The sequence below is a fragment of the Scyliorhinus canicula genome, chromosome 17 (genome assembly GCF_902713615.1).
Source record: "Scyliorhinus canicula chromosome 17, sScyCan1.1, whole genome shotgun sequence".
In the NCBI taxonomy this organism is placed as follows: Eukaryota; Metazoa; Chordata; class Chondrichthyes; order Carcharhiniformes; family Scyliorhinidae; genus Scyliorhinus; species Scyliorhinus canicula.
Genome location: NC_052162.1, coordinates 3723754 through 3750862, shown reverse-complemented (window position 1 = coordinate 3750862; position 27109 = coordinate 3723754). Strand labels below are relative to the sequence as shown.

Here is a 27109-nt window from a genome sequence, read left to right as displayed (position 1 = left end):
AGAATTAGGCCACTCGACCCATCGAGTTTGCTCCGCCATTCAATCATGGCGGATGTTTTTCTCATCCCCATTCTCCTGCCTTCTCTCCATAACCCCTGATCCCCTTATTAATCAAGAACCTATCTATCTCTGTCTTAAAGGCACTCATAGAACAGTACAGCACAGAACAGGCCCTTCGGCCCTCAATGTTGTGTCGAGTCATGATCACCCTACTCAAACCCACGAATCCACCATATACCCGTAACCGAACAACCCCACCCCCCCTTAACCTTACTTTTATTAGGACACTACGGGCAATTTAGCATGGCCAATCCACCTAACCCGCACATCTTTGGACTGTGGGAGGAAACCGGAGCACCCGGAGGAAACCCACGCACACAGGGGGAGGACGTGCAGACTCCACACAGACAATGACCCAGCTGGGAATCGAACCTGGGACCCTGGAGCTGTGAAGCATTTATGCTAACCACCATGCTACCCTGCTGCCCTCAGTGATTTGGCCTCCACAGCCTTCTGCGGCAATGAGTTCCACAGATTCGCCACCCTCTGGCTAAAGAAATTCCTCCTCATCTCTGTTTTAAAGGATCGTCCCTTTAATCTGAGGCTGTGTCCTCTGGTTCTAGTTTTTCCTACAAGTGGAAACATCCTCTCCAAATTCACTCCATCCAGGCCTCGCAGTATCCTGGAAGTTTCAATAAGATCCCCCTCATCCTTCTAAACTCCGAGTACAGACCCAGAGTCCTCAACCGTTCCTCATACGACAAGCTCTTCATTCCAGGGATCAATCGTGTGAACCTCCTCTGGACCCTTTCCAAGGCCAGCACATCTTTCCTTTGATACGGGGCCCAAATCTGCTCACAATACTCCAAATGGGGTCTGACCAGAGCACTATAAAGCCTCACAAGTACATCCCTGGTCTTGTATTCTAGCTCTCTCGACATGAATGCTAACATTGCATTTGCCTTCCTAACTGTCGACTGAACCTACACGTTAACCTTAAGAGATCTTGAACAAGGACTCCCAAGTTCTTTTGTCCTCCTGATTTCCTAAGCATTTCCCCATTTAGAAAATAGCCTATGCCGAGATTCCTCCTTCCAAAATGCATAACCTCACACTTTTCCACATTGTATTTCATCTGCCACTTCATTGCCCACTCTCCTAGCCTGTCCAAATCCTTCTGCAGACCCCTTGCTTCCTCAATACTACCTGTCCCTCTGCAGATCTTTGTATCATCTGTAAACTTAACAACAGTGCCTTCAGTTCCTTCTTCCAGATCATTAATATATATTGTGAAAAGTTGTGGTCCCAGCCCAGACCCCTGAGGCACACCACTAGTCACCGGCTGTCATCCTGAAAAAGACCCCTTTATCCCACTCTCTACCTTCTGCCAGTCAGCCAATCCTCTATCCATGCCAGGATCTTGCCCTTAACACCATGGGCTCTTAACCAGTTTAACAGTCTCCTATGCAGCACCTTGTCAATGGCCTTCTGGAAATCTAAATAAATCATGCCCACTGGTTCTCCTTTGCCTAACTTCCTTGTTACCCCCTCAAAGAACTCTAACAGATTTGTCAGACATGACCTCCCTTTGCAAAGCCGTGCTGACTCAGTCCTATTTTACCATGCACTTCCAGAATCTCAGCTTTAATAATGGACTCTAAAATCTTACCAATGACCGAAGTCAGGCTAACCGGCCTATAATCTCCCGCCTTCTACCTCCCTCCCTTCTTAAACAGCGGTGTTACATTAGCCACTTTCCAGTCCTCTGGGACCCTTCCTGCCTCCAGTGATTCCTGAAAGATCATCACTAATGCCTCCACAATCTCCTCAGCTATCTCTTTTAGGACCCTGGGGTGTAGTCCATCCGGTCCAGGTGACTTATCCACCTTCAGACCTTTCAGTTTTCCCAGAACCTTCTCCTTCGTAATAGTCACTGCACTCACCTCTGCCCCTTGGTTCTCCTGGAGCTCTGGCATCCCAGTGGTGCCTTCCACCACGAAGACTGATGTAAAGTAACTATTCAGTTCCTCTGCCATTTATTTATTTCCTATTATTACTTCTCCAGCCACGTTTTCCAGTGGTCCAATGTCTATTTTTGCCTCTTCCTTACCTTTTATATATTGAAAAAAACTTCCTATCTTCTTGTATATTACTAGCTAACTTGCATTCATATTTCATCTTCTCCCCCCTTATTGCTTTTTTAGTTGACTTCTGCTCGCTCCTGAAGGCTTCCCAATCCTCTGGCATCCCACTAATCCTCGCCACTTTGTATGCTTTTTCTTTTGCTTTTATGCTGTCCTTGACTTCCCTCGTCAACCATGGATAAAATCAGCCCCAATTACTTAGCGTGGTAAAGAAACAATCTTTACCAATCTCAGGAGCTTCTCAAAATGCTTCCCAACCGATGGAATACTTTTAAAGTCTATTAACAATTATAATGTAGGAAAAATGTTGGCCAATTTGCACAAAGTCCCAGGTAGCAAAGTGGTAAATGCCAGGGAATCTGTTTTTGTGATTTTGGTTGTGGAGGAAATATTGTCTGAGGTCACTGGAAGAATTACCTTGTTCTCCTTTTAAATAATATCGTGGGACCTTTAATGATCGACCGAGAGAGAAGAGGAGCCACTGTGCAATAACTCAGTCAAAAGATGGTCTGATCGTGCAGCATTTCATTTTTCATTATCGTTTCATTTTCATTTTTTATTTACCGGCCTGAGCCTGGGGGGGGGGGGGGGGTCAGAAGAAAAAAAGGAGCAACTCAGATTAAAATAGGTGCCATGAGATGAATAGACAAATATATTTAAATATATGTAGAGTGTATGTATATTTCTGTAGAGCGTGGGAGGATAAAGTAGTTTGATTCTTGCCAGAATGTTATTGTGCGCTCTCGTGTTCAGCCATTAAACCTCAAAGGATCGCAATCCAGATTTTCACTGGAGCGCACAACAGGATGGCAGAGGCATGAGGATTCGATGCTGCACCTTGTCTAAATAACCTGAGGCGATCTGCAGGTATCCCAGCTTTTTGTTGCAAATGAATTTCACCGACCTTGCCAGGAGGGTGGGCAAGGTAAGAAGTGAGTCCAGAGAGTGAGCAGAGAACAGGATGGCAGGAGGGGAGAAGGTCAGTAGAGAAAGGGGCAGTGAGGGCAGGACAGTAGTTGGAGCATGTCAGGATGCTGGGAGGGAGGGCTGATCGTGATTGGCAGCAGAGTGGTGTGGAGTAACAGCGGTGAGATGGGTGGGATGGTCTGAAGGTCTCCTGCTACGCCTGGTTCTACAGTAAGGTCTTAAAATTAAAGACAAAACTTGAGACCTCAGCTTGCAATGGTTTCTGAAGAATCCTGTTCCTGCCCTACTCCTAGACATTACTGATCCAACAGTTGGGCAGATGGTCGTGTAGCAGTTATGCCACTGGATTAATAATTCAGAAGCCCAGGCTCTGGAGACACTGGTTAAACACCCACCATGAAATTCAAATTCAATTGATATATCTGGAATTGAAAACTAATCTTAACAATGGTGACCATCGACTGTTGTAAAATCTCCATCTGGTTCTCTAATATTCTTTAGGGAAGGAAATCTGCCATCCTTAACTGGTCTGGCCCACATGATTCACAGCAATGCGGTTGACTCTTAACTGACTTGTGAAATGGCCGAGCAAGCAAGGCAGTTCAAGGGCAATTAGGGATGAGCAACAAATGCTGGCCTTGTCGCTGATGCTCGTATCCCATGGATAAATAAAAAAGTAACATTCTTGATCTAGATCTAAGGCACTTCATTTGCCCTTCGCCCTCTGTAGCATTACCGCATGGTCATGGCCTAACCAAGCAACATATATTGTAGAGGCCAATATTTAAAAAGTGACTTCATAAACTGGCATTCCCAAATTGAATTGGAACTTGCAGGACATGAATCTTCGAGGATCACAGACGTGTCCTTTCTCCAATCCTCGTTGCAGTCTCGGATAATAGGAATATTTTATGTGGTACTTTTGTTTGTTCCTTCCATTAGTTTGTGCCTCTGGATAATTTTTGAGTCTGTGATCCAACTCATACTTTTGTTGTGACTGAAGTTTGTGTCAGTCTTTTTTTTTCTTTTCAATGTGAATTCTCTCTTTCCACAGCCTTATTCAACCTCATACCAGTGGGGCTTCGGGTCGTTGCCATTCAAGGTGTGAAAACAGGACTATATCTGGCAATGAATAATGAAGGATACCTTTATACATCAGTAAGTACTAAAACTAACCATGGAGCATTTTACAGATACATTGCGGTTTCAGTGTTGGACATGTAAAGTCATGATGAGAGAACGTTGTTCATTGTGCTTGGCGGAAACAGTGGCTTGTTGTGATATTCAGAGACTTGTGGTTTACAAGTGCAGTTCTGGGAAGTTGCAGCATTTAACTATCACAGTTTAGAATAAGAAATCTGATTTGCTAATCAAATTGCTTCATCAAAGCCATGTGTAGCTGCTGCTTTACGAATCATTTCCATCACTTTAATCGCTGCTTATTTTGTATGACTGCCAGAGTTGACTTGCACCCTCTCCCTCTTTAACACTTAAAGCATTGGCCAAGTGATGAGACTTCTTCTTTTGATGGGTCTTCCTTTACAGTTGCACCATGAAACACATGGCACAACAGTCATAACGCCCGCTGACATGCAACCAATAACTCTTGTATCTCAGGTTCACTTTAGCAAACAGAAGCAGCCTTCAACAAAAGAAACCATCCTTCGATCTATTGTGCTAACTATGAAGAGAGGTTGAGTAGATTAGGATTATTTTCATTAGAAAGACAGAGGTTGAGGGGGGACCTCATTGTGGTCTACAAAATCATGAGAGGTATAGACAGGGTGGATAGCAAACAGCTATTTCCCAAAGTGGGGGACTCAATTACTAGGGGTCACGAGTTCAAGATGAGAGGGGAAAAGTTTAAGGGAGATATGCGTGGAAAGTGCTTTACGCAGAGGGTGGTGGGTGCCTGGAACGCATTGCCGGCGGAGGTGGTAGAGGTGGACACGATAGCGTAATTTAAGATGTATCTAGACATGGGCAGCACGGTAGCACAAGTGGATAGCACTGTGGCTTCACAGCACCAGGGTCCCAAGTTTGATTCCCCGCTGGGTCACTGTCTGTGCGGGGTCTGCACGTTCTCCCCGTGTCTGCGTGGGTTTCCTCCGGGTGCTCTGGTTTTCTCCCACAGTCCAAAGATGTGCAGGTTAGGTGGATTGGCCATGATAAATTGCCCTTAGTGACCAAAAAGGTTGGGAGGAGTTATGGGGATAGGGTGGAAGTGAGGGTTTAAGTGGGTTGGTGCAGACTCGATGGGCCACATGGCCTCTTTCTGCACTGTATGTTCTATGCATCTATGTATGTAGACAGATACATGAATGGGCAGGGAGCAGAGGGATACAGATCCTTAGGAAATAGGCGGCAGTTTTAGATAGAGGATCTGGATCGGCTCAGGCTTGGAGGGCCGAAGGGCCTGTTCTTGTGCTGTAATTGTTCTTTATTCTTTCTTTGTATTCTACACCCAGTCCAGAATGGACTTTTTGCTTCCAGAGATAAGAACATTTTGCCCTCAAATGATCATACCAAATTCCGCTTACTTTCTCTCCTGACGGGCAATGTTTCGGGTCCAGTGCGACTTCTCTTCAGAACTGAAGTGGGAGGGGGGGCAGCATGTGGCGCAGTGGTTAGCACTGGGACTGCGGCGCTGAGGACCCGGGTTTGAATCCTGGCCCTGGATCACTGTCCGTGTGGAGTTTGCACATTCTCCCCGTGTCTGCATGGGGTTCGCCCCCACAACACAAAGATGTGCAGGGGAGGCGGATTGGTCACGCTAAATTGCTCCTTAATTGGAAAAAAATAATAATTGGGCACTCTAAATTTATTTTTAAAAAAAGAACTGAAGGGCGAAGAAATGTGATGTGTTTTATATAGCAAAAAGGAAGGTCAGGAAGGTTTAGAAAAACTAGAAGCAGAGGGCACAATGTCAGACTAAATGGACGATCCTTTAAAACAGAGATGAGGAGGAATTTCTTCAGCCAGAGGGTGGTGAATCTGTGGAACTCTTTGCCGCAGAAGGCTGTGGGGGCCAAATCACTGAGTGTCTTTAAGACAGAGATAGACAGGTTCTTGATTAATAAGGGGGTCAGGAGTTATGGAGAGAAGGCAGGAGAATGGGGATGAGAAAAATATCAGCCATGACTGAATGGTGGAGCAGACTCGATGGGCCGAGTGGCCTAATTATGCTCCTATGTCTTATGGTCTAATATGTTAGAGGGTGGGAGCAATTAAAGGACAAAGATGTAACAGAACAATCGCAGCATAGGGAATAGTAATGGTTGTCGTAAAGAAACAAAGCATTGGTCCAGAGCAAATGTTAATGGCAGAGTAAAGGACAGCTCTTTGTGAAAGCAATGATATGAAAACAAATCAAAATAGGTTCACAGCCTGTGGTTGTTGAAGTCACTGTTGAGCCTAATAGGCTGTAAAGTACCTAATTGGAACATAAGGTGCTGTTCCTCCAACTGGTATTGGGTTTCAATGGGACTTACACCAGGCCATGGACAGAATAGTGAGCACGGAAGCCCAGAATAATACAGCTGAAAGGTTGGCGCAGGCTTGCAGAGTGAGTGGAGATGTTCCACAGAACGGGCACAGTCTGCAGTTTAAACAGAATTGATTACTCAGTGCACGTTGAGTTAAGCAGGTTGGTGTAGGACTAGAGTCCCATAAAAAAAAAGATAAGCAGAATTGGACCGGTTGAGTTTTCACAATAACCTGAGTTTGCTCAGACATTTGGGCAATGAGCTCGTGGCTCCTAGTTCAGCGCCACAACTGTCTACCTGAAACACTTCCCTGTTAGCTTGACAGAGATGTGAAGGTTGTTCCTTTATTGATGCGGTAGGTATCAGAAAGTGCAATTTCATTCAGTGAATGGAAAGTCAAATTGAAACAGGCAAAAAAGAAGAATGGGGAAGAGAGGAGGGAAGGAGGAGATGAGAAGTAATGTTCAGTAAAATATTAAGATTAGAATGTTGAGTCGTCGTGTTATTGAAATGAAGGAATATCTCTCAATATTTTTAGGGGCGATACAACATTTTTAAATGTCAGAGCACAGAAGGTTACAGGTACAAGAGCCAGAGGGGAGAGGAAAAGAATGTTTTTTACACGTTAAGTTGTGATCTGGAAATCGATGCCGAGAAGGACGGTGGAAGCAGATTCAATAACAATTTTCAAAAAGGGAATTGGGCAGTATTTCCAGAGGGAAATTTGCAAGGCATTGGGGAAAGAGCTAGGGACTGGGACCTCCCAATAGAAATAATAGAACACATCACCACTTAAAACAGCAAAGAGTTCAGTTCTCTTGTGAAACATGTCAGGAGATGAAAGATGGATTTGAAAGCATATTATATATAGAACTAATTGGTGTTTACATAATGTAGGAGATGGAGTGAGTTGTTAGTGGTATTGGTCCCATAATTCATCTTTCGAGTGTGACATGTCCTGGCTCAGGGGATACTTTGGACCTGCCACGGGAAAGGGCTAATCTATCTCCAGTCTCTCTAACCCCTTTAGCCGTAGTGTAGGACACTTCAAGTGAACAGGTATTCAATTCGCCATGATTAAAATCCAGCAGAATTCCATCCGTTTGTGATCCAGGATCCCACGGTCCATGTGCAAATCTTTTCCCAAAAAGGGATCGAGTAGCAGGCTGGATCCCAGGACCATTACCCACTCAGTCAAGAAGATTCAGAGTGAAAACATATTTCACTGTGAAAGTATTGTGAATGTTAACTTGGAAGAAACCTGTTTGCTGGAAAATGGTGTCTGTTCAAATTGGGGTAATTTACAGTCACATAATTAGTGATTGTGTTGACTTCATGAAGTCCGTGTTAATTGATTACTGTGAAATAATAATAACGTAATCTTTATTCGTGTCACAAGTAGGCTTACATTAACACTGCAATGAAGTTACTGTGAAAATCCTCCAGTCACCACACTCCAGTGCCTGTTCGGGTACACGGAGGGAGAATTCAGAATGTCCAATTCACCTAACAGCACGTCTTTCGGGGTCTGTGGGAGGAAACCGGAGCACCTGGAGGAAACCCACGCAGACACGGGGAGAACGTGCAGAATCCGCATAGACAGTGACCCAAGCCGGGAATCGAACCTGGGACCCTGGAGCTGTGAAGCAACAGTACTACCCACTGTGCTACCGTGTGGCATTTTACTGAATTTCTTAGGGTTGTGATATTTTCGGGTACAACAGGAATTTTGGGATCATAGATCATAGAATATACAGTGTAGGAAGAGGCTGTTCTGCCCATCGAGTCTGCACTGGCCCTTGGAAAGAGCACCCTGCTAAAGCCCACTCCTCCACCCCATCCCATAACTCAGCAACCCCACCTAACCTTTTTGGACATTAAGGGCAATTTAGCCTGGCCAATCCACCTAACCTGCACATCTTCGGACTGTGGGAGGAAACCAGAACATCCGGAGGAAACCCACGCAGACATGGTGAGAACGTGCAGACTCTGCACAGACAATGACCCAAGCCGGGAATCGAACCTGGGACCCTGGCACTGTGAAGCAACAGTGATAACCACTGTGAGACCAAGCCACCCATGTAAGCACAATGGGATACATAGATACATAGAAGATAGGATCAGGAGGAGGCCTTTTGGCCCTTAGAGCCTGCTCCGCCATTCATCACCATCATGGCTGATCATCCAACTCAATAGCCTAATCCTGCTTTCTCCCCATAGCTTTTGACCCCATTTTCTCCCCAAGTGCTATATCCAGCCGCCTCTTGAATATATTCAATGTTTTAGCATCAACTACTTCCTGTGGTAATGAATTCCACAGGCTCACCACTCTTTGTATGAAGAAATGTCTCCTTATCTCTGTCTGAAATGGTTTACCCTGAATCCTCAGACTGTGACCCCTGGTTCTGGACACACCCATCATTGGTAACATCTTCCCTGCATCTACCTTATCTAGTCCTGTTAGAATTTTATAAGTCTCTATGAGATCCCCCCTCATTCTTCTGAACTCCAGCAGGAACAATCCCAATATAGTCAATCTCTCCTCATATGACAGTCCCGCCATCCCTGGAATCAGTCTGGTAAACCTTTGCTGCCCTCCCTCAAGAGCAAGCACATCCTTCCTCAGAGAAGGAGACCAAAACTGCACACAATACTCCAGGTGTGGCCTCACCAAGGCCCTGTATAATTGCAACAACACATCCCTGCTTCTATACTCGAAACCTCTCGCAATGAAGGCCAACATACCATTAGCCTTCTTTACCGCCTGCTGCCCCTGCACCAAGGGATAGTGCAGGAAAGTGGAATTCAGGTAGAAGCTCAGACATGATGGTGGAGCACGTTTAAGGGACTGAATGGCCTACTTCAGCTCATATTATGGTTATTTGTTCTGGTTAATGACAGCAATTTATTCTGAAAGATAAACAGGGATCGGAATTCTCCGAGCCTCCGTGTCGCAATCGCGCACGACGCGGGGGCGGAGAATGGGCGTCAGACCTGATCACGGTCTGACGCCGCTCCTGCAATTCTCCGGTTGCCAATCGCGCGCGTGCAGTCGGCGTGGCGCCAGTCGGGAGCCATTGAAAGAGGCCCCCATGGCGATTCTCCAACGATAACTGGCCGACTTCCTGCCAGGTTCATTCAAAGTTCCATCCGGCAGGAGCTCGGAGTGGCAGCTGCGTACTCAGTCCTGGGCCGCCCTTGGTGGGGGAGGGGCTGCTGCGTACTCAGTCCTGGGCCCCCCTGGTGGGGGCGGGGCAGCTGCGTACTCAGTCCTGGGGCCCCTTGGTGGGGGAGGGGCTGCTGCGTACTGAGTCCTGGGCCCCCCCTGGTGGGGGGGGGGGGGAAGCTGCGTACTCAGTCCTGGGCCCCCTTGGTGGGGGAGGGGCAGCTGCGTACTCAGTCCTGGGCCCCCCTGGTGGGGGAGGGGCAGCTGCGTACTCAGTCCTGGGCCGCCCTGGTGGGGGAGGGGCAGCTGCGTACTCAGTCCTGGGCAGCCCTGGTGGGGGAGGGGCAGCTGCGTACTCAGTCCTGGGCCGTCCTGGTGGGGGAGGGGCAGCTGCGTACTCAGTCCTGGGCCGTCCTGGTGGGGGAGGGGCAGCTGCGTACTCAGTCCTGGGCCCCCCTGGTGGGGGGGGGGAGGGGGGGCAGCTGCGTGCTCAGTCCTGGGCCCCCCTGGTGGGGGGGGGGGAGGGGGGGCAGCTGCGTGCTCAGTCCTGGGCCCCCCTGGTGGGGGGGGGAGGGGCAGCTGCGTACTCAGTCCTGGGCCGCCCTGGTGGGGGAGGGGCAGCTGCGTACTCAGTCCTGGGCCGCCCTGGTGGGGGAGGGGCAGCTGCGTACTCAGTCCTGGGCCCCCCAGGTTGGGGGGGGGCCTATATTCTCGGGGCCGGTCCGCTGTGTGTCCCCGCCATGTTGCGCGGAGCCACCCCCACAGGTTGGCAGCTGCGGAATTCGCGGACCTCTGGGCCGGATGTGCAGGGCCATGTATCAGCAGCCGGAGCTGTGAGGAGCACCCCGGGGGCCCTGCTAGCCCTCTGCAAAACAGAGAATCACTTTCTCCAGCTAAGTCCAGAGTGATTTGTGTCCGTCTTCCCACGGGCATGGGGACAAAGCCCCATTTTCAGAGAATTCCACCCAACATATTTCAAAATCTAATGCAGAATTTCAGGAGGTAAAATTGTTTGCTGAGATTTTTGGAAGTAACATTTTTTAATGCCGCAGTAACATTCTCTGTTGAATGTTTTGTAACTGATTGACTATTTTATCAGTTCATATTGAGAGAGGTCTCCAGGTTTGTCAGTATTTTGCATAATTGCTGCTTTGAAATTGTGGCACTGATTTCCTTCGATCATTTCAATGATCCACTTTCTCTTAGCCTGACAGACAATTCAATTAGTGACTCCACTTGCAGTGTTGTCTCAGTCGGGCTGTTATCTGTAAAATACAGACCTGCTTCTCAGTGGCTCCAGTTTCCTATCGCACCCCTCCCATCCTGGTTTCACATCTCCTTGCTTCTTTCCTCTGGCAGGAATCGTGGGGGTGTTTATTATCTCTGAATGTTTGCATTCATATAAAACGTGCTGGAATCTTGCAGGTTGCATGAAGGTAATCGAGTCAGCAGTTGATACCTCATCTTTCCCCAAATTCCCCTTAATTAAACTGTTAAATGATTTGTTGGGATAGATAGAGAGAAACAGTTTCCTCAAGTGGGGAAAATTCCCCGGGTGGCTTCTCTGCCGCTGGCCCGCTTACCCCTTACCAAGGTCTTGGTAAGTCTGCTAGCCTGGCCCCAATTGAAGCCCTTCAGTGGCCATTCTATTGAGACCCCTTATCATTTTATACACCTCACTGTAATCTCCGCTCAGCCTCCTGTGTTCCAGAGAAACCCCCCCCCCCCTCCCCATTGGAACAAAGAAGATTGAGGGGCGACTACTATAGGTCTACAAAATTATGAGCGGCATGGACAGAGTTGATAGTCAGATGCTCTTTCCTAGGGTAGGAGAGTCAAGTACAAGTTTAAGGTGCGAGGGGCAAGGTTTAGAGTAGATGTCCGAGGTAAGTTTTTTACACAGAGGGTAGTGGGTGCCTGGAACTCGCTGCCGGAGGAGGTGGTGGAAGCAGGGACGATAGTGACGTTTAAGGGGCATCTTGACAAATACATGAATAGGATGGGAATAGAGGGATACGGCCCCAGGAGGTGTAGAAGATTTTATTTTAGACGGGCAGCATGGTCGGCACGGGCTTGGAGGGCCGAAGTGCCTGTTCCTGTTGCTGTACTTTTCTTTGTTCTTTGCTCTGTGTTCCCCCTACCAATCTTTCCTCATCGCTAAACATCTCCATTCCTGGCAACATCCACGTAAATCACTGTTCTCTTTCTGTTGTGATTACACCTTCCCATTAGTGCTACTAATCAGAGGCAAGCTTCCTGGTTCAAATTTTCAAACCGCTTTGCAGTTAACTGTCAGTCACCATGGTGCATTCTACATGATAATGCCTCTGCCAATCAGAGGAAACTTGCCAACCAATCAGCAACCGCTTCTCATATCATATTAAGTATTGTTTTCCCTGACATTTGGTATTCTTCTGATTGTCCTGATGGGTGCAAGATGAAGGGCTTCAACGAAATGTCTTTTTTCAGTCTAACTGTCAGAGGTCCCCCATCTGAGGAGATGAGGAAGAATTTCTTCTCTCAAAGGGCTGTTAATGGAGACATAGGTAGCACAGTGGTTAGCACTGTTGCCTCGCAGTTCCAGGGTCCCAGGTTTGATTCCCGGCTTGGATTATTGTCTGTGCGGAGTCTGCACATTCTCCCCATGTCTGCGTGGGTTTCCTCTGGGTGCTCCAGTTTCCTCCCACAGTCCAAAGATGTTCAGGATAGGTGGATTGGCCATGCTAAATTGCTCTTCAGGGTCCAACAATGGCTGGGTGGGATTATTGGGTTGCAGAGATAGGTTGGAAGTGTTGGCTTAGATAGGGTGCGCTTTCCAAGGGCCGGTGCAGATTCGATGGGCTGAATGGCCTCTTTCTGCACTGCAAATTCTATGATTCTAAATTCTATGATTCTATGATAAGGGCATCTAACTGTTAAACCGGCTGCCAAATTCAAACAATAATGGTTTATAAAGGATGATCAACTAGCATTTTTGTGACTTTTGTAAGGGGCAACAAAAGGAGTCCACACGGAGTTGTAGGGAAAAACAAAACTTATTTTATTTAACATGTTAACTATTATGTACGGCGCCAGTTGTTCCCAACTGGGTCTTCTCTCGTTGGTGCTGACTGGCCGACTCTCTGCAAAGACACATGAACTTAGTTAAGGGTCTCCACCTCCTTATCTGGGGAGTTAGTAATCTGCAGGCTCCACAGGGCAGTGATCACCCCTATCCTGGAACACCCATATGGTTATAACAATGACCCCATGTAACAAGAGAAAAGCTGAAACAGAGAGGAAAAGTGGCATTTAATGACTGTAGCATATCTGGTCTGTTGGTTAAATAAGTAGTGTTTGTATTAATTCATAAATATTTAAAAATAAATAACGGTGGAAATCGCTCCATTTCCAGGCTGTGCACAAAACAAACAGTGCTGTAATTCGTCCTCGCCGTGACTTGCCTGTATCCTTCAGGAATTCATTTTCTCTGATCAATGAAACTTTTATGAACACACTCATGAATATTCAATTACATTTGCCCAAAGTGACAAACATCTCTTTTTGTCAATCATTGCAAAGCAGAGCTGTGGTCTTCGAAACACTCTATAAATTTGCAGTATTTAAGCGGCCCATTTATCCCTTGGAGTTTATGATGACTCTTTTTTGGAGCAATTCAAAACTATCCCCACTGTCCAGCTCACTCTCCATAAACCCTGTCTCTACTTTAAATAGCCATCCAGTTTTCCCTAAAACCACGCTCAATATTGTCCACTGCTTATAGTAAAAGGTTCCATGTTCCGTCACCATTCTGCTTCAAGGATGTTCTCCTAGCCTCTCTTCTCACTCTTGTATTCATAATTTTAAATCACTGAACTTGTGTTACTATCTCCCCAATCACATGGATCCCCCCCCCCCACCAATACACCACCACCCGTTTACTCTATTAACAGCCTTTATGATTCTTATCCAGCTGTGGAAAGCGAATGTCTGTGAAGTTGTCAGATGTTTTGTCCTTTGGAAAGGGAAAATCCAACAACGATTCACCAAGATGATACTTGAGAAGGAGGAATTGTGTCACGCTGGGAGATTGACTAAATTTGGGTGATATTTCCTCAAGACGAGGAGGTGAAGGAGTTCTGAGATCTGAGGGGAAGAGTTGCTGAGCCAAAGAGCATTTCATTCTTGCTGGGAGGAAAGTTGCAATAAGGGACATGTTCGGAATCTGTCGTTGGACAGTCTGTGCTTGAAGGTGGCTGGAAACTCAGACACACTCACTAGCATGAGTCTCAGGAGATTTTAACATGTGGGCCCCAATACTGTAGCCCTAGACAGACACCTACCCAAAACATAATGTTGGCTGAGGACTAAATATTGGCCATCTTTGAATAGTGTAATCTTTCACAGACACCTGAGCAAGCAGAGGAGGTCTTAGTTTCTTGTGTTATCTTGTGAAAGATGACACTCCGAGGAAGGCTTTCCATAATACCTACAATTACATTGAAATTATCATATGGAGCATATCTGAGTTGGTGTGTACCCTACCCATAAGTAACATTTGTAATCCCTTGTGCTCACGGTGTTCAAGAGGATCAGGGGTTATGGGGAGAAGGCAGGAGAATGCGGATGAGAAACATCAGCTATGACTGAATGGCGGATCAGACTCGATGGGCCGAATGACCAAATTCTGTTCCTATGTCTTACGGTGCTATGGTTTTCCCATCTCTTTATCTTCTTTCCCGAAACAATCTGTTGACGCTCTCTGCTAATTCCAGAAATGGGTTCTGCAGCCTCACCACCCTCTGTGTAAAAACATTTCTCACCTCTGTCCTAAACCAATCACATTTTGTTCTGTATCTGTGTTCCCATGTTCCAGACCCCATTTGAGGATCAAATATCTGTCCCATTCCTTAATAATGTTAGTACCTTTTTCAAATCCCTTGTTCTCCTTTGTTCTTAAAAAGAAAATCTCCCATTTGTCAAGTCTGGCAGTGGGTGAAATTCCCACTGGTGGAGGCTTCATTTCCCGCCGATGGTGAACCTTCGCTTTGAGCTCCCTGGCCGTGGAGGGTGGGAATAATGGGAAATCCCATTGTGACCCCATGTGACAAGAACATTCCGCTACCAGCCAAAGCGGGCCACCTTTACTGCTGCAAACCATGCCTTGGGAGAAGGGGGGGGGGAAACAGAAAACCCCACCCACTGTATTTGTATTATCTACAGCAGGCAGCATGCTGGTAAATCCATTCTGCACCCTCACTATTGCCTCAACATTCTTGCTGTAGAGAAGTTCAACACTGTACTTCAAATAAGATTTTCTATACAGACATACAACCTCCATTTTTATCTTCGTTTTGCATATGGCCTTATCCAACTGATGTGTAATTTTTAAGATCTTGAGAAGCTGAACCTTAAATTGCTCTGCTCTTCAACATCATCCATCTCACCCCCATTCAAACTATAATCAGATATCTTTATCGCGTGTGTATACATTTAACATATTTTCTGACCATTCCACATGATCAGTTTCCTCTTGCAACTTCTTTGGTCCTTAGAGTTGCTTACAAGACCTCCTATTTTAAATTGTGAACTGTAATTCCTCTGGGACTATATCCAAATCCTTAAATATTAACAGTAAGAAGTAATCCCAGAATATGTACCTAATGAAAACAATCAGTTGTTACTGATCACCACTGGTCCACTGATAAATTGTGATAACCTTACAACGATGGGGTGTTCATTATCATTTTCTTTTAACCTGTACTGATTTATCATTGTAATATTGGATCTAAGTACTGTAATACTAGAGGCGATCTTTGCAGCTGTAAAAATGCAATAGAAGCTGATTAATGTAGTGATCTTAACACAATGAAATAGCAATTGCTGAATGGAAGATCCATATTTCTTTTTAATTAAAATGGGTGTTGAATTTGATACAGATGAATAAATTGCTGCTTTGTAGCCCAGTATATTTGCACCAACGTCCCACCTGGAAACCCACGGTGGAGGCGAGGTGGGGAAAGGGCTGTAAAATGCAGAGAGGCCAGGTCATTGACTTTGGCTGAACTGTAAAATCCCACCAGCATAAACTTCCACCCCTACATTGTAGGGAAGAAACAGACATGCAGCTTCGTGGCAATCCTAATTGGACAAAGTATCTCATGGTACAAAAGGTGACGTCACATGTGATCAGAGGAGAGCTGGCAAGTTGGATACAGCACTGGCTTGGGTACTGAGGATAGCAGTAGAAGGGTGCTTTTCTGAATGGAAGGCTGTGATTAGCGGCGTTCCACAGGGTTCAGTTCTTGGCCTTTTTTGTTTGTGGTGCAGATAAATGATTTGGAAGAAAATATAGCTGGTCTGATTAGTAAGTTTGCAGACGACACAAAAATTGATGGAGTTGTGGATAGTGAAGAGGATTGTCAGTGGATACAGCAGGATATAAACTAGTTGGAGCCTTAGGCGGAGAAATGGCAGATGGAGTTTAATCCGGACAAGTGTGAGGTAATGCTCTTTGGAAGGTCCAATGCATGTAGGAATTACACAGTAAATGGTAGAACTCTTGCGAATATTGACAGGCAGAGAGATCTGGGCTTGCATGTCCACCGATCACTGAAAGTGGCAACGCTGTGGATAAGGTGGTCAAGAAGGCATACAGCATGCTGGCCTTCATCGGTTGGGGCATTGAATATAAAAATTGGGACGTAGGTTTATAGTGCATGGGGAAAGGTTTAGAACAGATGTGTAAGGCACGCTTTTTGCACAGAATGTGGTAAATATATGGAACGCGCTGCCTGGGGAGTTGGTGAAAGCAGGTACAATAGCGGCATTTAATGGACATCCAAACAAATATGTGAATAGGGTGGGAATGGAAGGATACGGACTCCGTAAGTGTAGACAGTTTTAGTTTAGGCAGATACCATGGTCGGCGCAGGTTTGGAGGGCCGAAGGGCCTGTTCCTGTGCTGTTTTGTTCTTTGTTCTTTGTTGTTTTTTGGACTCTGCATTGCAGGAAATGGGCTGTACATTGTGAAGGGAAACTAGAAAAAGTATTGATCTACACCATTTAAATAGATGGTGGGATTTTCCGATATTTTTTCAAAGTGTTGGTCTCGGTGGGGAAACCAGAGAGAATCCGGCCAATGCAGTTGGCGAGGGAAATCACTGTATAGTCAGCCACTTCTGGGAAAACACACTCGCTCGTGGTGGCTGGCCGCTGATAGAATCTAATCACTGCAGTCAGTGGGATGCTCCTTTCAAACCCCTCCCCAGCACGTGTTCCAAGTCCTGTCGGGGCGATGGCTGCCAGGAGGACAGCACGACGTTTCACAGAGAGAGCCCTCACCAAACTTCTGGATGGATGTGGAGCAGAGGCGTGACATCTTCGACCCACAATTGGCTGGATGTCCAGTTAGCAAGGCCGCCTGGGAGATGATGACTGCGGTACTCAGTGCTATCTCACTCCCTAAGAGTGCTATAGTGACAAAAGACCCTGACCTTCTTTGTGCAGCCAGCGTATATCTGCCGCCTCATATCTCCTGCTGCACCCCTTAACACACCCACCACAACTCCACAGTAATCTCTCACCCAGCCACCCAGGAGTATCCTGTGCTGAGTAAAACAAGCATTTTGTTGCTATCTGCCTTCATGGTGACCTCCATGTTCGAGGTTGGATTTTTCGTTTTCATAAAGGTGAAGATGGCAGAAAGGAATTGGCTGAAGCCTGTACCTTATTTGTGCATCGTCCTCTGTGAACCTGATTCAAGTGAGATTGTGAGGACCATACAGGCTCTCGTTCCGCATTAAACATAAGCGTGGGTCACGAAGGTCGGCCGGTTGAACAAAGTGGGGCCCGGAGAGAAAATGTTTTAAAAACACTTGGTGAGTGAGTGGGTAAATGGAGGAAGATGCCACACGGGTTAAGAGGCTAACACATTCAGAATAAGCCAGAGAAAGGTAACATGAAAGTCGGCGGAATAGAGAAAAATAAAGCAGAGCTCAGAGAGTCGAGAGGAAGAAGCAAGTTCAGAGAATCATTAAATTATTCTTGACACAAAAAAGTGTATTCGGCCATTATGCCTCTGCTGGTTCATGAAAGAGCGAGTTAATTCACCCCACTGCCCTGCTCTTTCCCCGTTATACTGCAAATGTACAAGTAATTATCCAATTTCCTTTTAAAAGTTTCTTTGAATCTGCTTCCACCAGCAGCACATTCCGGATCGTCATAATTGGCTGTGTAAATCATTCTCATCTCCAGTTCATTTGTCAATTACTCCCAGCCTGTGTACGCTGAGTACCCATCTTTGTGCAATCGAAACTGCTGCTTCAGTCGTGTTGTGGGCGATTATTTGCCTTTCAGTGAAAGATCACTTCTCATGGTGCCATTCTTGGAAATTAGAAATCGGTTTTGCACAGTGAACATTGGACAGAAATATGAGTTTGGAGCTCTCTGTATAACTCTGCTTTTTTAAAATTGAGTGTTTGAGATAATAAGGGGTCCGTCGAAATGTTTGCAAGTTTCAAATATGCTATTATATTTTACCATAGAATCCCTACAGTGGGTGGCATGGTAGCACAATGGTTTGCACTGTTGCTTCACAGCACCAGGGTCCTAGGTTCGATTCAAGGCTTAGGTCACTGTCAGTGGGGAGTCTGCACATTCTCCCCGTGTCTGCCTCCGGGTGCTCTGGTTTCCTCCCTCAGTCCAAAGATGTGCGGGTTAGGTGGATTGGCCATTCTCAATTGCCATTAATGTTCAATGGGGCTACTGGGCTTAAGAAGGGTGCTCTTTCCAAGGGCCAGTGCAGACTTGATGGGCTGAAAGGCTTGCTTCTACAAGTTCTAAGAAAACATGCAAACTCCACACAGACCAGAATTGAACCCAGGTCCCTGGCAGCAGTATTAGCCACTATGCCATCATTATGTTGGGTTTTGTCAGAGCATTGGTTGAGCTAGCTTTTATTTATATCCGAATCTCATAGGGCGGCACGGTGGCACAATGGTTAGCACTGCTGCCTCACGGCACCAGGGACCCGGGTTCGATCCCAGCCCCAGGTTACTGTCCGTGTGGAGTTTGCACATTCTCTCCCCTGGGGCGAAATTCTCCGACCCCACGCAGGGTTGGAGAATCGCCCCTGGGGCCGCCGAAAATCATGCCCCGCCGTGGCAGAAATTCTCCGCCACCCGGGAATTGGCGTGGGCAGGAATCACCCCACGCCGATCGGCGAGCCCCCTGCGGCGATTCTCCGGCCCGCGATGGGCCGAAGTCCCGCCGCTGGGAGGCCTCTCCCGCCGCCGAGGTTTGAACCACCTCTGGTAGCAGCTGGATCGGCGGCGCGAGCGGGCCCCCAGGGTCCTGGTGGGGTGCGGGGAGATCGGACCCCGGGGGGGTGCCCCCACGTTGGCCAGGCCCGCGATCGGGGCCCACCGATCGGTGGGCTGGCCAGTGCTGTGGGGGCACTCTTTTTCTTCCGCCGCCGCCACTGCCTCCACCATGGCGGAGGCGGAAGAGAATCCCCCAGCGCGCATGCGCCGGTGGTGATGTCAGCGGCAGCTGCCGCTGTCGTCACCACTGCCGCATGCGCGAACCGGCGAAGGCCTTTCGGCCAGCTCCGGCACCGGGCGGCGGGCGTCAAAGGCCGCTGGTGCCGGTATTGGCGCCAGTCGGCGTGGTGCCAACCGCTTCGGCGCGGGGCTAGCCCCCAAAGGTGCAGAGAATTCCGCACCATTGGGGAGGCCCGGCGCTGGAGTGGTTACCGGGACCCCCTGCCCCGCCGGGTAGGGGAGAATCCCGCCCCTAGTCTGTGTGGGTCCAAAACCCAAAGATGTGCAGGGTACAATTGGCCACGCTAAATTGCCCCTTAATTAGAAAAAAAAAGAATTGAATACTCTAAATTTATTTTTAAAAAATATCTGAATCACAAAGTGGGTTTTGAAATCTCAGTCATCAGGTTTGCCTATTACCCAAAGCTGAGTTCAAAACATTAGAATCAAAACTTAAAGCTCATCTGCCTGGTTAGTTCCAGTAAGCCACTAGTCTTTGTCTTTAAACCATTCTTTCCCCCCAACAATTAAAATAATTACAGTTCTCCCTTCAAGGGCCCTGTTGGCCAGGTAGCTGAAATCATAGGATGTTCGAGGAAAGAAATTTTTGTTGACACTCCCAGATGAACTTATGGCCTTTTAAAAAAAAATCAAAGTGTTCAAACAATACCACCTTATTCCATATTAAAAATAAAGTTCATGGAAGTATGGTTGTGAAGATTATGTAATCCAATTGTGAAGGAATTAAAAAAATAAACTTTGACCCCTGTCTGTTAGAACAGCCAACAATTAGTTGGTCAAAATGCACCTTGTTGAAATTTACAGCGATCGATAAAAGAGTCTTGTGTCTTTTCATTTTAAATTAAGCATAAATGCTCGGTATGATTAACTGAAGACCTGTTACAGGACATTAAGCAGCTTCTGTTATTGCTCAGCCGCTCATTGCAATGAACAATATCCTCCAGCAAATGGTATCAGTGCAGAACAGCAGAAAGGTCAGCACTGGCTGACGTCACATTGTGAAATGGAGCCAGCGCTCTCCATTTCAAAATTTAAATCCAAGAATATATTAAAACCAGCAGGGAAAACCGACGAGACCATCCAGCAGAGGTTATCTGCTTTTTACTTTACTGGCCCAAATCTCTGCAACCCAGCGGACTGACGGGATTGGATGATGAGAACTCCATTCCGAGATGGGACTTTCCCATGGATGGAAGGATTTGTTTATTGTCATGTGTACTGAGGTTCAGTCAAACGTATTTTTCCGCGAGCAGCTCAACAGATCATTAAATACATGAAAAGAAAAGAAAGCAAAAGAAAGTACATGATAGGGCAACACAAGGTATACAATGTAAATACATAGACACCGGCATCGGATGAAGCATACAGGGGTGTAGTATTAATCAGGTCAGTCCGTAAGAGGGTCATCTAGGAGTCTGGTAACAGCGGGGAAGAAGCTTTTTTTGAGTCTATTCTTGTGTGTTCTCAGACTTTTGTATGTCCTGCCCGATGGAAGAAGTTGGAAGAGTGAGTAAGCCGAGTGGGAGGGGGTCTTTGATTATGCTGCCCGCTTTCCCCAGGCAGCAGGAGGTGTAGATGGAGTCAATGGATGGGAGGCAGGTTTGTGTGATGGAGAGGGCTGTGTTCACGACTCTCTGAAGTTTCTTGCTGTCTTGGGCCGAGCAGTTGCCATACCAGGCTGTGATGCAGCCAGATAGGATGCTTTCTATGGTGCATCTGTAAAAGTTGGTACAAGTTAATGTGGACTTGGTGAATTTCCTTATTTTCCTGAGGAAGTATAGGCGCTGTTGTGCTTTCTTGGTGGTAGCGGGACGAGGGGGGACCAGGACAGATTTTTGGTGATGTGAACTCCTAGGAACTTGAAGCTGTCAACCATCTCCACCTTGGCCCCCTGATGCAGGCGTTGGGTGCGGTTCAGGTGTTGAAGATGGTTAAAGGATTTGACGGAGTCCATATTGAGGAACTGTTCCCTCTGGTGAAGGGAGACCAGAACAGAGCTAGGCTGTTCACTGGTGATGTTGGGAAACACTTCCTGGCTCAAACGCGGGTGGAAATCTCCACCTCTCCAAAAGACTTTTGGGGCTCAAGGCCAATTGAAAATAACAAAGCTGAGATTGAGAGATTTTTCTTGAGCAAGGCTATTAAGGATTACAGAATCAAGGTTGGTAGATGGAGCTGAAATACAGATCAGCCCTGATCCAACAGAATGATTGAATAGGTCCGTGTGGCTAACTGGTCTCTTCGTGTTCCGATGTTCCATATGTAAACCAGGCTATCCTGGTTAGAACAAAGAAGAAACAAAAGAACAAAGAAAAGTACAGCACAGGAACAGGCCCTTCGGCCCTCCAAGTCTGTGCCGACCATGATGCCCTAACTAAAACAAAACCTTCTGCCCTTACTCGGTCCGTATCCCTCTATTTCCTCCCTATTCGTGGACCCATACAGATGCCTCTTAAATGTTGCTAATGTGCTGCTTCCACCACATCCTCTGGCAGCGCATTCCAGGCAGCCACCAGTCTCTGTGTGAAAAACTTACTCCGCACATCTCCCTTAAACTTTCCCCCGCTCACCTTGAACCTGTGTCCCCCCTGTAATTGACACTTCCACCCTTGTAAAAAGTCTCTGACAATCCACCCTTTCCAGCACGGTAGCATGGTGGTTAGCATAAATGCTTCACAGCTCCAGGGTCCCAGGTTCGATTCTCGGCTGGGTCACTGTCTGTGCGGAGTCTGCACGTCCTCCCCGTGTGTGCGTGGGTTTCCTCCGGGTGCTCCGGTTTCCTCCCACAGTCCAAAGATGTGCGGGTTAGGTGGATTGGCCATGATAAATTGCCCGTAGTGTCCTAAAAGGTAAGGTTAAGGGGGGGGGGGGTTGTTGGGTTACGGGTATAGGGTGGATACGTGGGTTTGAGTAGGGTGATCATTGCTCGGCACAACATCGAGGGCCGAAGGGCCTGTACTGTTCTATGTTCTATGTTCTATATTCCTCTCATAATTTTGTAGACGTCTATCAGGTCCCCTCTCAGCCTCAGTCTTTCCAGTGAAAATAATCTTAGTTTATTCAACCTCTCCTCTTAGCTAACACCCTTGAAACCAGGCAACATCCTGGTGAAGCTTCTTTGCACTTTCTCTAAAGCATCAACAGCCTTCTGATAATGTGGTGACCAGAACTGCACAGAATACTCCAAATGTGGCCTAGCCAAGGTTTTATACAGCTGCAACATGATTTCCCAACTTCTGTACTCAATGCCCCGGCTGATGAAGGCAAGCATGCCTTATTCCTTCTTAATCACCTTGGCCAGCTGTATTGCCACCTTTAGGGAACTGTGTACCTGCATGCCCAGATCCTTCTGTATGTTCATGTTCCTTAGGCAGTATAATTCATACCTAGATTTGATCCTCCAAAATGCATCACCTCGCATTTGTCTCGATTAAATTCCATCTGCCATTTCTGTGGCCAAGTCTCCAATCTACCTATATGCTGTTGTATCCTCTGACAGTCCTCCGTACCATCAGCAACTCCGCCAATCTTCGTGTCATCTGCAAACTTACTAGTTAGCAAGAAGGCAGCAGCCATTGGTTGATTAATTTCTGTTCACTTCTGCAGAAGATTTCTTTCCGGTAAATATGAAGGAAGCAAACCATTTTCCTAAGGTGCATGGGAGTGAGTAACAGAGCGACTGTAAAACTGGAGACCTCTTATTTTACCTCACTTTATTGCCAGAGAACAACAGCCTGTTGTCCAGAGATGTTTGACACTCGCAAGGCCGCATCATTGATCCAATCCACATTACACTGTGAAGCTCACAGAGGCTTTCTCACCTGGAGTTGCTTCACAATTTAGTGGGGTTGATTGAGCGAGTAAAGGAGGATGGAGTCACGTATCGGTCAGAACAGGTGGGGTTGGCACATTCATAGCAACAGGAATTGGTCATTCAGCCGGTCGAACACAAAATCAAAGCTGCTCTGTATCTTCGCCCCAACCCCATAGTTTTACAGTCGCCTTGGTTCCATATCCTTTCCTCGAAAAAGCATTTACATTGTCGATTTAGAAATGCTAATTGAGTTAGCATTCACTGCTTTTGTGGACGTTTTACCCTTCTCCCATCCTTTGCATGAGGACGTGTTTCTTGATTTCTCAATTTATTTGCTAAGATTTTATATCACCTGACCCCACGACTACATGACCAGGCAATTCATTTCAGCATCTGAAAAATCTCAATCAAATCACACCTTAATGCTTCAGGGAATACAATGGAGCATTGGTACCATTTTGGAGAATCTGTGTTATATTCCTTCCAAGGAAAGGGACAGTGCCCAGGATTGCAACTGATCCTTCTGATGTGGACTCATTCAAATTCCCTTCTCTCAGTTTTATCAGTGAAACATTAGGTTTTATCATTCCCCCAACATTTTGTGGGTTATAAGAAAGATTTACTCCCTTAGCCTTCAGCTCTCGTCAGTTGTCCACAAGGAACTGATCGCCCAGAGTTGAGAGTTTGGTTCACGAGTGCCAGGGTGTGTCCATATGTCAGTAGAGCTGCACACTGCGCAACTGGAGTCCAAACGTCCTCTGATTCCCTTTGAAACTTTGGCCTGGGGTCACACACATTATCCATGTGTCTCCATGAAGAGACAGAGCTGAGGGGGTTATCAGTGGAGAGACTGTGCACAGAGCGGGAGAGACTATACTGACAGGGAGAGACTATACTGACAGGGAGAGACTATACTGACAGGAAGAGACTGTGTAACTGACAGGGAGAGACTGTGTACTGACAGGGAGATACTGTGTACTGACAGGGAGATACTGTGTACTGACAGGGAGATACTGTGTACTGACAGGGAGAAACTATACTGACAGTGAGAGACTGCGTACTGACAGGGAGATACTGTGTACTGATAGAGAGAGAGACTGTGTATTGACAGAGAGGGACTGTGTACTGACAGGGAGGGACTGTGTATTAACAGGGAGCGATTGTGTACTGACAGGGCGTGATTGTGTACTGACAGGGAAAGACTGTGTACTGACAGGGAGAGACTGCGTACTGACAGGGAGAGACTGTGTACTGACAGGGAGAGACTGTGTACTGACAGCGAGATACTATGTACTGACAGGGAGAGACTATACTGACAGTGAGAGAATGCGTACTGACAGGGAGAGACTGTGTACTGACGGAGAGACTGTGTACTGACAGGGAGAGACTGTGTACTGACAGAGAGAGACTGTGTACTGACAGGGAGAGACTGTGTACTGACAGCGAGATACTATGTACTGACAGGGAGAAACTATACTGACAGTGAGAGACTGCGTACTGACAGGGAGAGACTGTGTACTGACAGAGTGACACTGCGTACTGACAGGGAGAGACTGGGTACTGACAGGGAGAGACTGTGTACTGACAGAGAGAGACTGCACTGACAGGGAGAGACTGCGTACTGACAGGGAGAGACTGTGTACTGACAGGGAGAGACTGGGTACTGACAGGGAGAGACTGTGTGCTGACAGAGAGAGACTGTGCACTGCCAGGGAGAGACTGCGTACGGACATGGAGAGTCTGTGTACTGACGGAGAGAGACTTGTACTGACAGGGAGAGACTGTGTACTGACAGAGAGAGACTGCACTGACAGGGAGAGACTGCGTACTGACAGGGAGAGACTGTGTACTGACAGGGAGAGACTGTGTACTGACAGGGAGAGACTGGGTACTGACAGGGAGAGACTGTGTGCTGACAGAGAGAGACTGTGCACTGCCAGGGAGAGACTGCGTACTGACATGAAGAGTCTGTGTACTGACGGAGAGAGACTTGTACTGACAGGGAGAGACTGTGTACTTACAGAGAGAGACTGTGTACTGACAGGGAGAGACTGTGCACAGAGCGGGAGAGACTATGTATTGACAGGGAGAGACTGTGCACTGACAGGGAGAGTCTGTGTACTTACAGATAGACTGTGTACTGACAGGGAGAGACTGGGTACTGACAGGGAGAGACTGTGCACAGAGCGGAAGAGACTGTGTATTGACAGGGAGAGTCTGTGTACTGACAGGGAGAGACTGTAATGACAGGGAGAGACTGTTTACTGACCGGAAGAGACTGTGTACGGACAGAGAGAGACTGTGTATGGACAGAGAGAGACTGTGTACTGACGGAGAGAGGCTGTGTACTGACAGGGAGAGTCTGTGTACTGACAGAATGGTTTAATTGTCTGGTCTTCTTTTCTCACTACTGCTAGCTAATCGTTTTGGCTGGAAGTGAGAAGCAAAGCAGCATGGAAAAGCAGAAATCGTGCTAAATCGCCTCACTCACACACTGCACACATTAAATCAACCTCCATATTTGGGAATGGTTGTATTATACAAGTGGATATTGTGAGAGCTTGCAGCACATTTTTGGACTTTCATCATCTATACTCATTCTCCGTAGTCAGTTGGTATTGGTTTAATTCCTTTGATTGTTGGGATTTGATGTTTAATTTGGTTCACAGACTGTTTATAAATGGATTGCTCTCCTCTGCCATTGAACCTTGTGAAGCAGGGCTGAGGATTTCGGAGACACAGCCTTTGAACCAGGCTTCCTTCAAATGGTCTCTCTTTTCACATGCACCCCTCCAATCCTTTCCCCTTCATAAGACATAGGAGCAGAAATAGGCCCATCGAGTCTGCTTCACCATTCAATCATGGCTGATATTTTTCTCATCCCCATTCTCCTGCCTTCTCCCCATTACCCCTGATCCTCTTATTAATCAAGAACCTTTCTATCTCTGACTTAAAAACACTCAGTGATTTGGCCTCCACAGCTTCCTGCGGCAAATAGTTCCACAGATTCACCCCCCACTGGCTGAAGAAATTCCTCCTCATCTCTGTTTTAAAGGATCGTCCCTTTAGTCTGAGATGGATTGGATTGGATTTGTTTATCGTCACGTGTACCGAGGTACAGGGGAAAGTATTTTTCTGCGAGCAGCTCAACAGATCATTAAGTCCATGAAAAGAAAAGGAAATAAAAGAAAATACATAATAGGGCAACACAAGGTACACAATGGCCGGGATGCTCTGATCCTGCGCCGGGTTGGAGAATCGCTGGGGGGGGGGGGGGGGGGGGGGAGGGGCACATGAATCCAATCTTGCTGCTCCGATGTCGGGCCGCTGATTCTCCGGCGACTGGGAATCGTGCCAATCACACCCGCCGCCGCGTCGGTCAGGGCTGTTGAAAGCAGCCCCTCCAGCGATTCTCCGTGCCTCGACGGGCCGAGTGCCTGCTGAATTCAGCCGAGTCCCGCCGGCGTGGGTTACATATGGTCACACCCGGCGGGACTTCGGAGTTCTGGCTGCGGGGACCGTCCTGGTAGGGGGGGTGGGGGAGACCAACTCTGCGATCGGGGCCGACCGATCGGCGGGCAGGCTGCTTCAGTGGAGGCCTATGTTCCTCCACGCCCCTGTAGGGCTCCGCCATATTGCCTATGGGCTGGCGCAGAGACGGCAACTCGCGCGCCCTGCGCGGACCCGCGACGGCCGTCGAGCACATGCACGTACTCGTGCCGGCCGTGGTGTGCATGCACATACTCGTGCCGGCCGTGGCGTGCATGCACGGACCCGCGCTGGCCGTGGCGTGCTGGCTTCCGAGCGCCGGATCAGCGGACAGCACTCCGGCGTCTAACTAGCCCCCTTAGAAGGGGTGAATGCCTGGGCCTGGCGGCCCGTTGATGCAGGCGTTGCTAGCGCCGGTTCAGAGAATCACGGCCCATGTAACATAACACCGGCATCGGATGAAGCAGACAGGGGTGTAGTGTTAATCAGATCAGTCCATAAGAGGAGTCTGGTAACAGCGGGGAAGAAGCTGTTTTTGAGTC

General features: G+C 47.4%; 1 protein-coding gene across 6 annotated transcripts in view; it reads left to right on the top strand.

Annotated features, from left to right (window-relative positions):
* fgf13a (fibroblast growth factor 13a) overlaps window positions 1–27109 on the top strand; it is a 672043-nt gene that overhangs the window by 534549 nt on the left and 110385 nt on the right. For all 6 annotated transcript variants that reach the window (XM_038774368.1, XM_038774370.1, XM_038774369.1 and 3 more), the window contains one exon: window positions 4126–4229. In XM_038774368.1, coding sequence (XP_038630296.1) covers window positions 4126–4229 — 104 coding nt within the window. The remainder of the gene's footprint in view (window positions 1–4125; window positions 4230–27109) is intronic.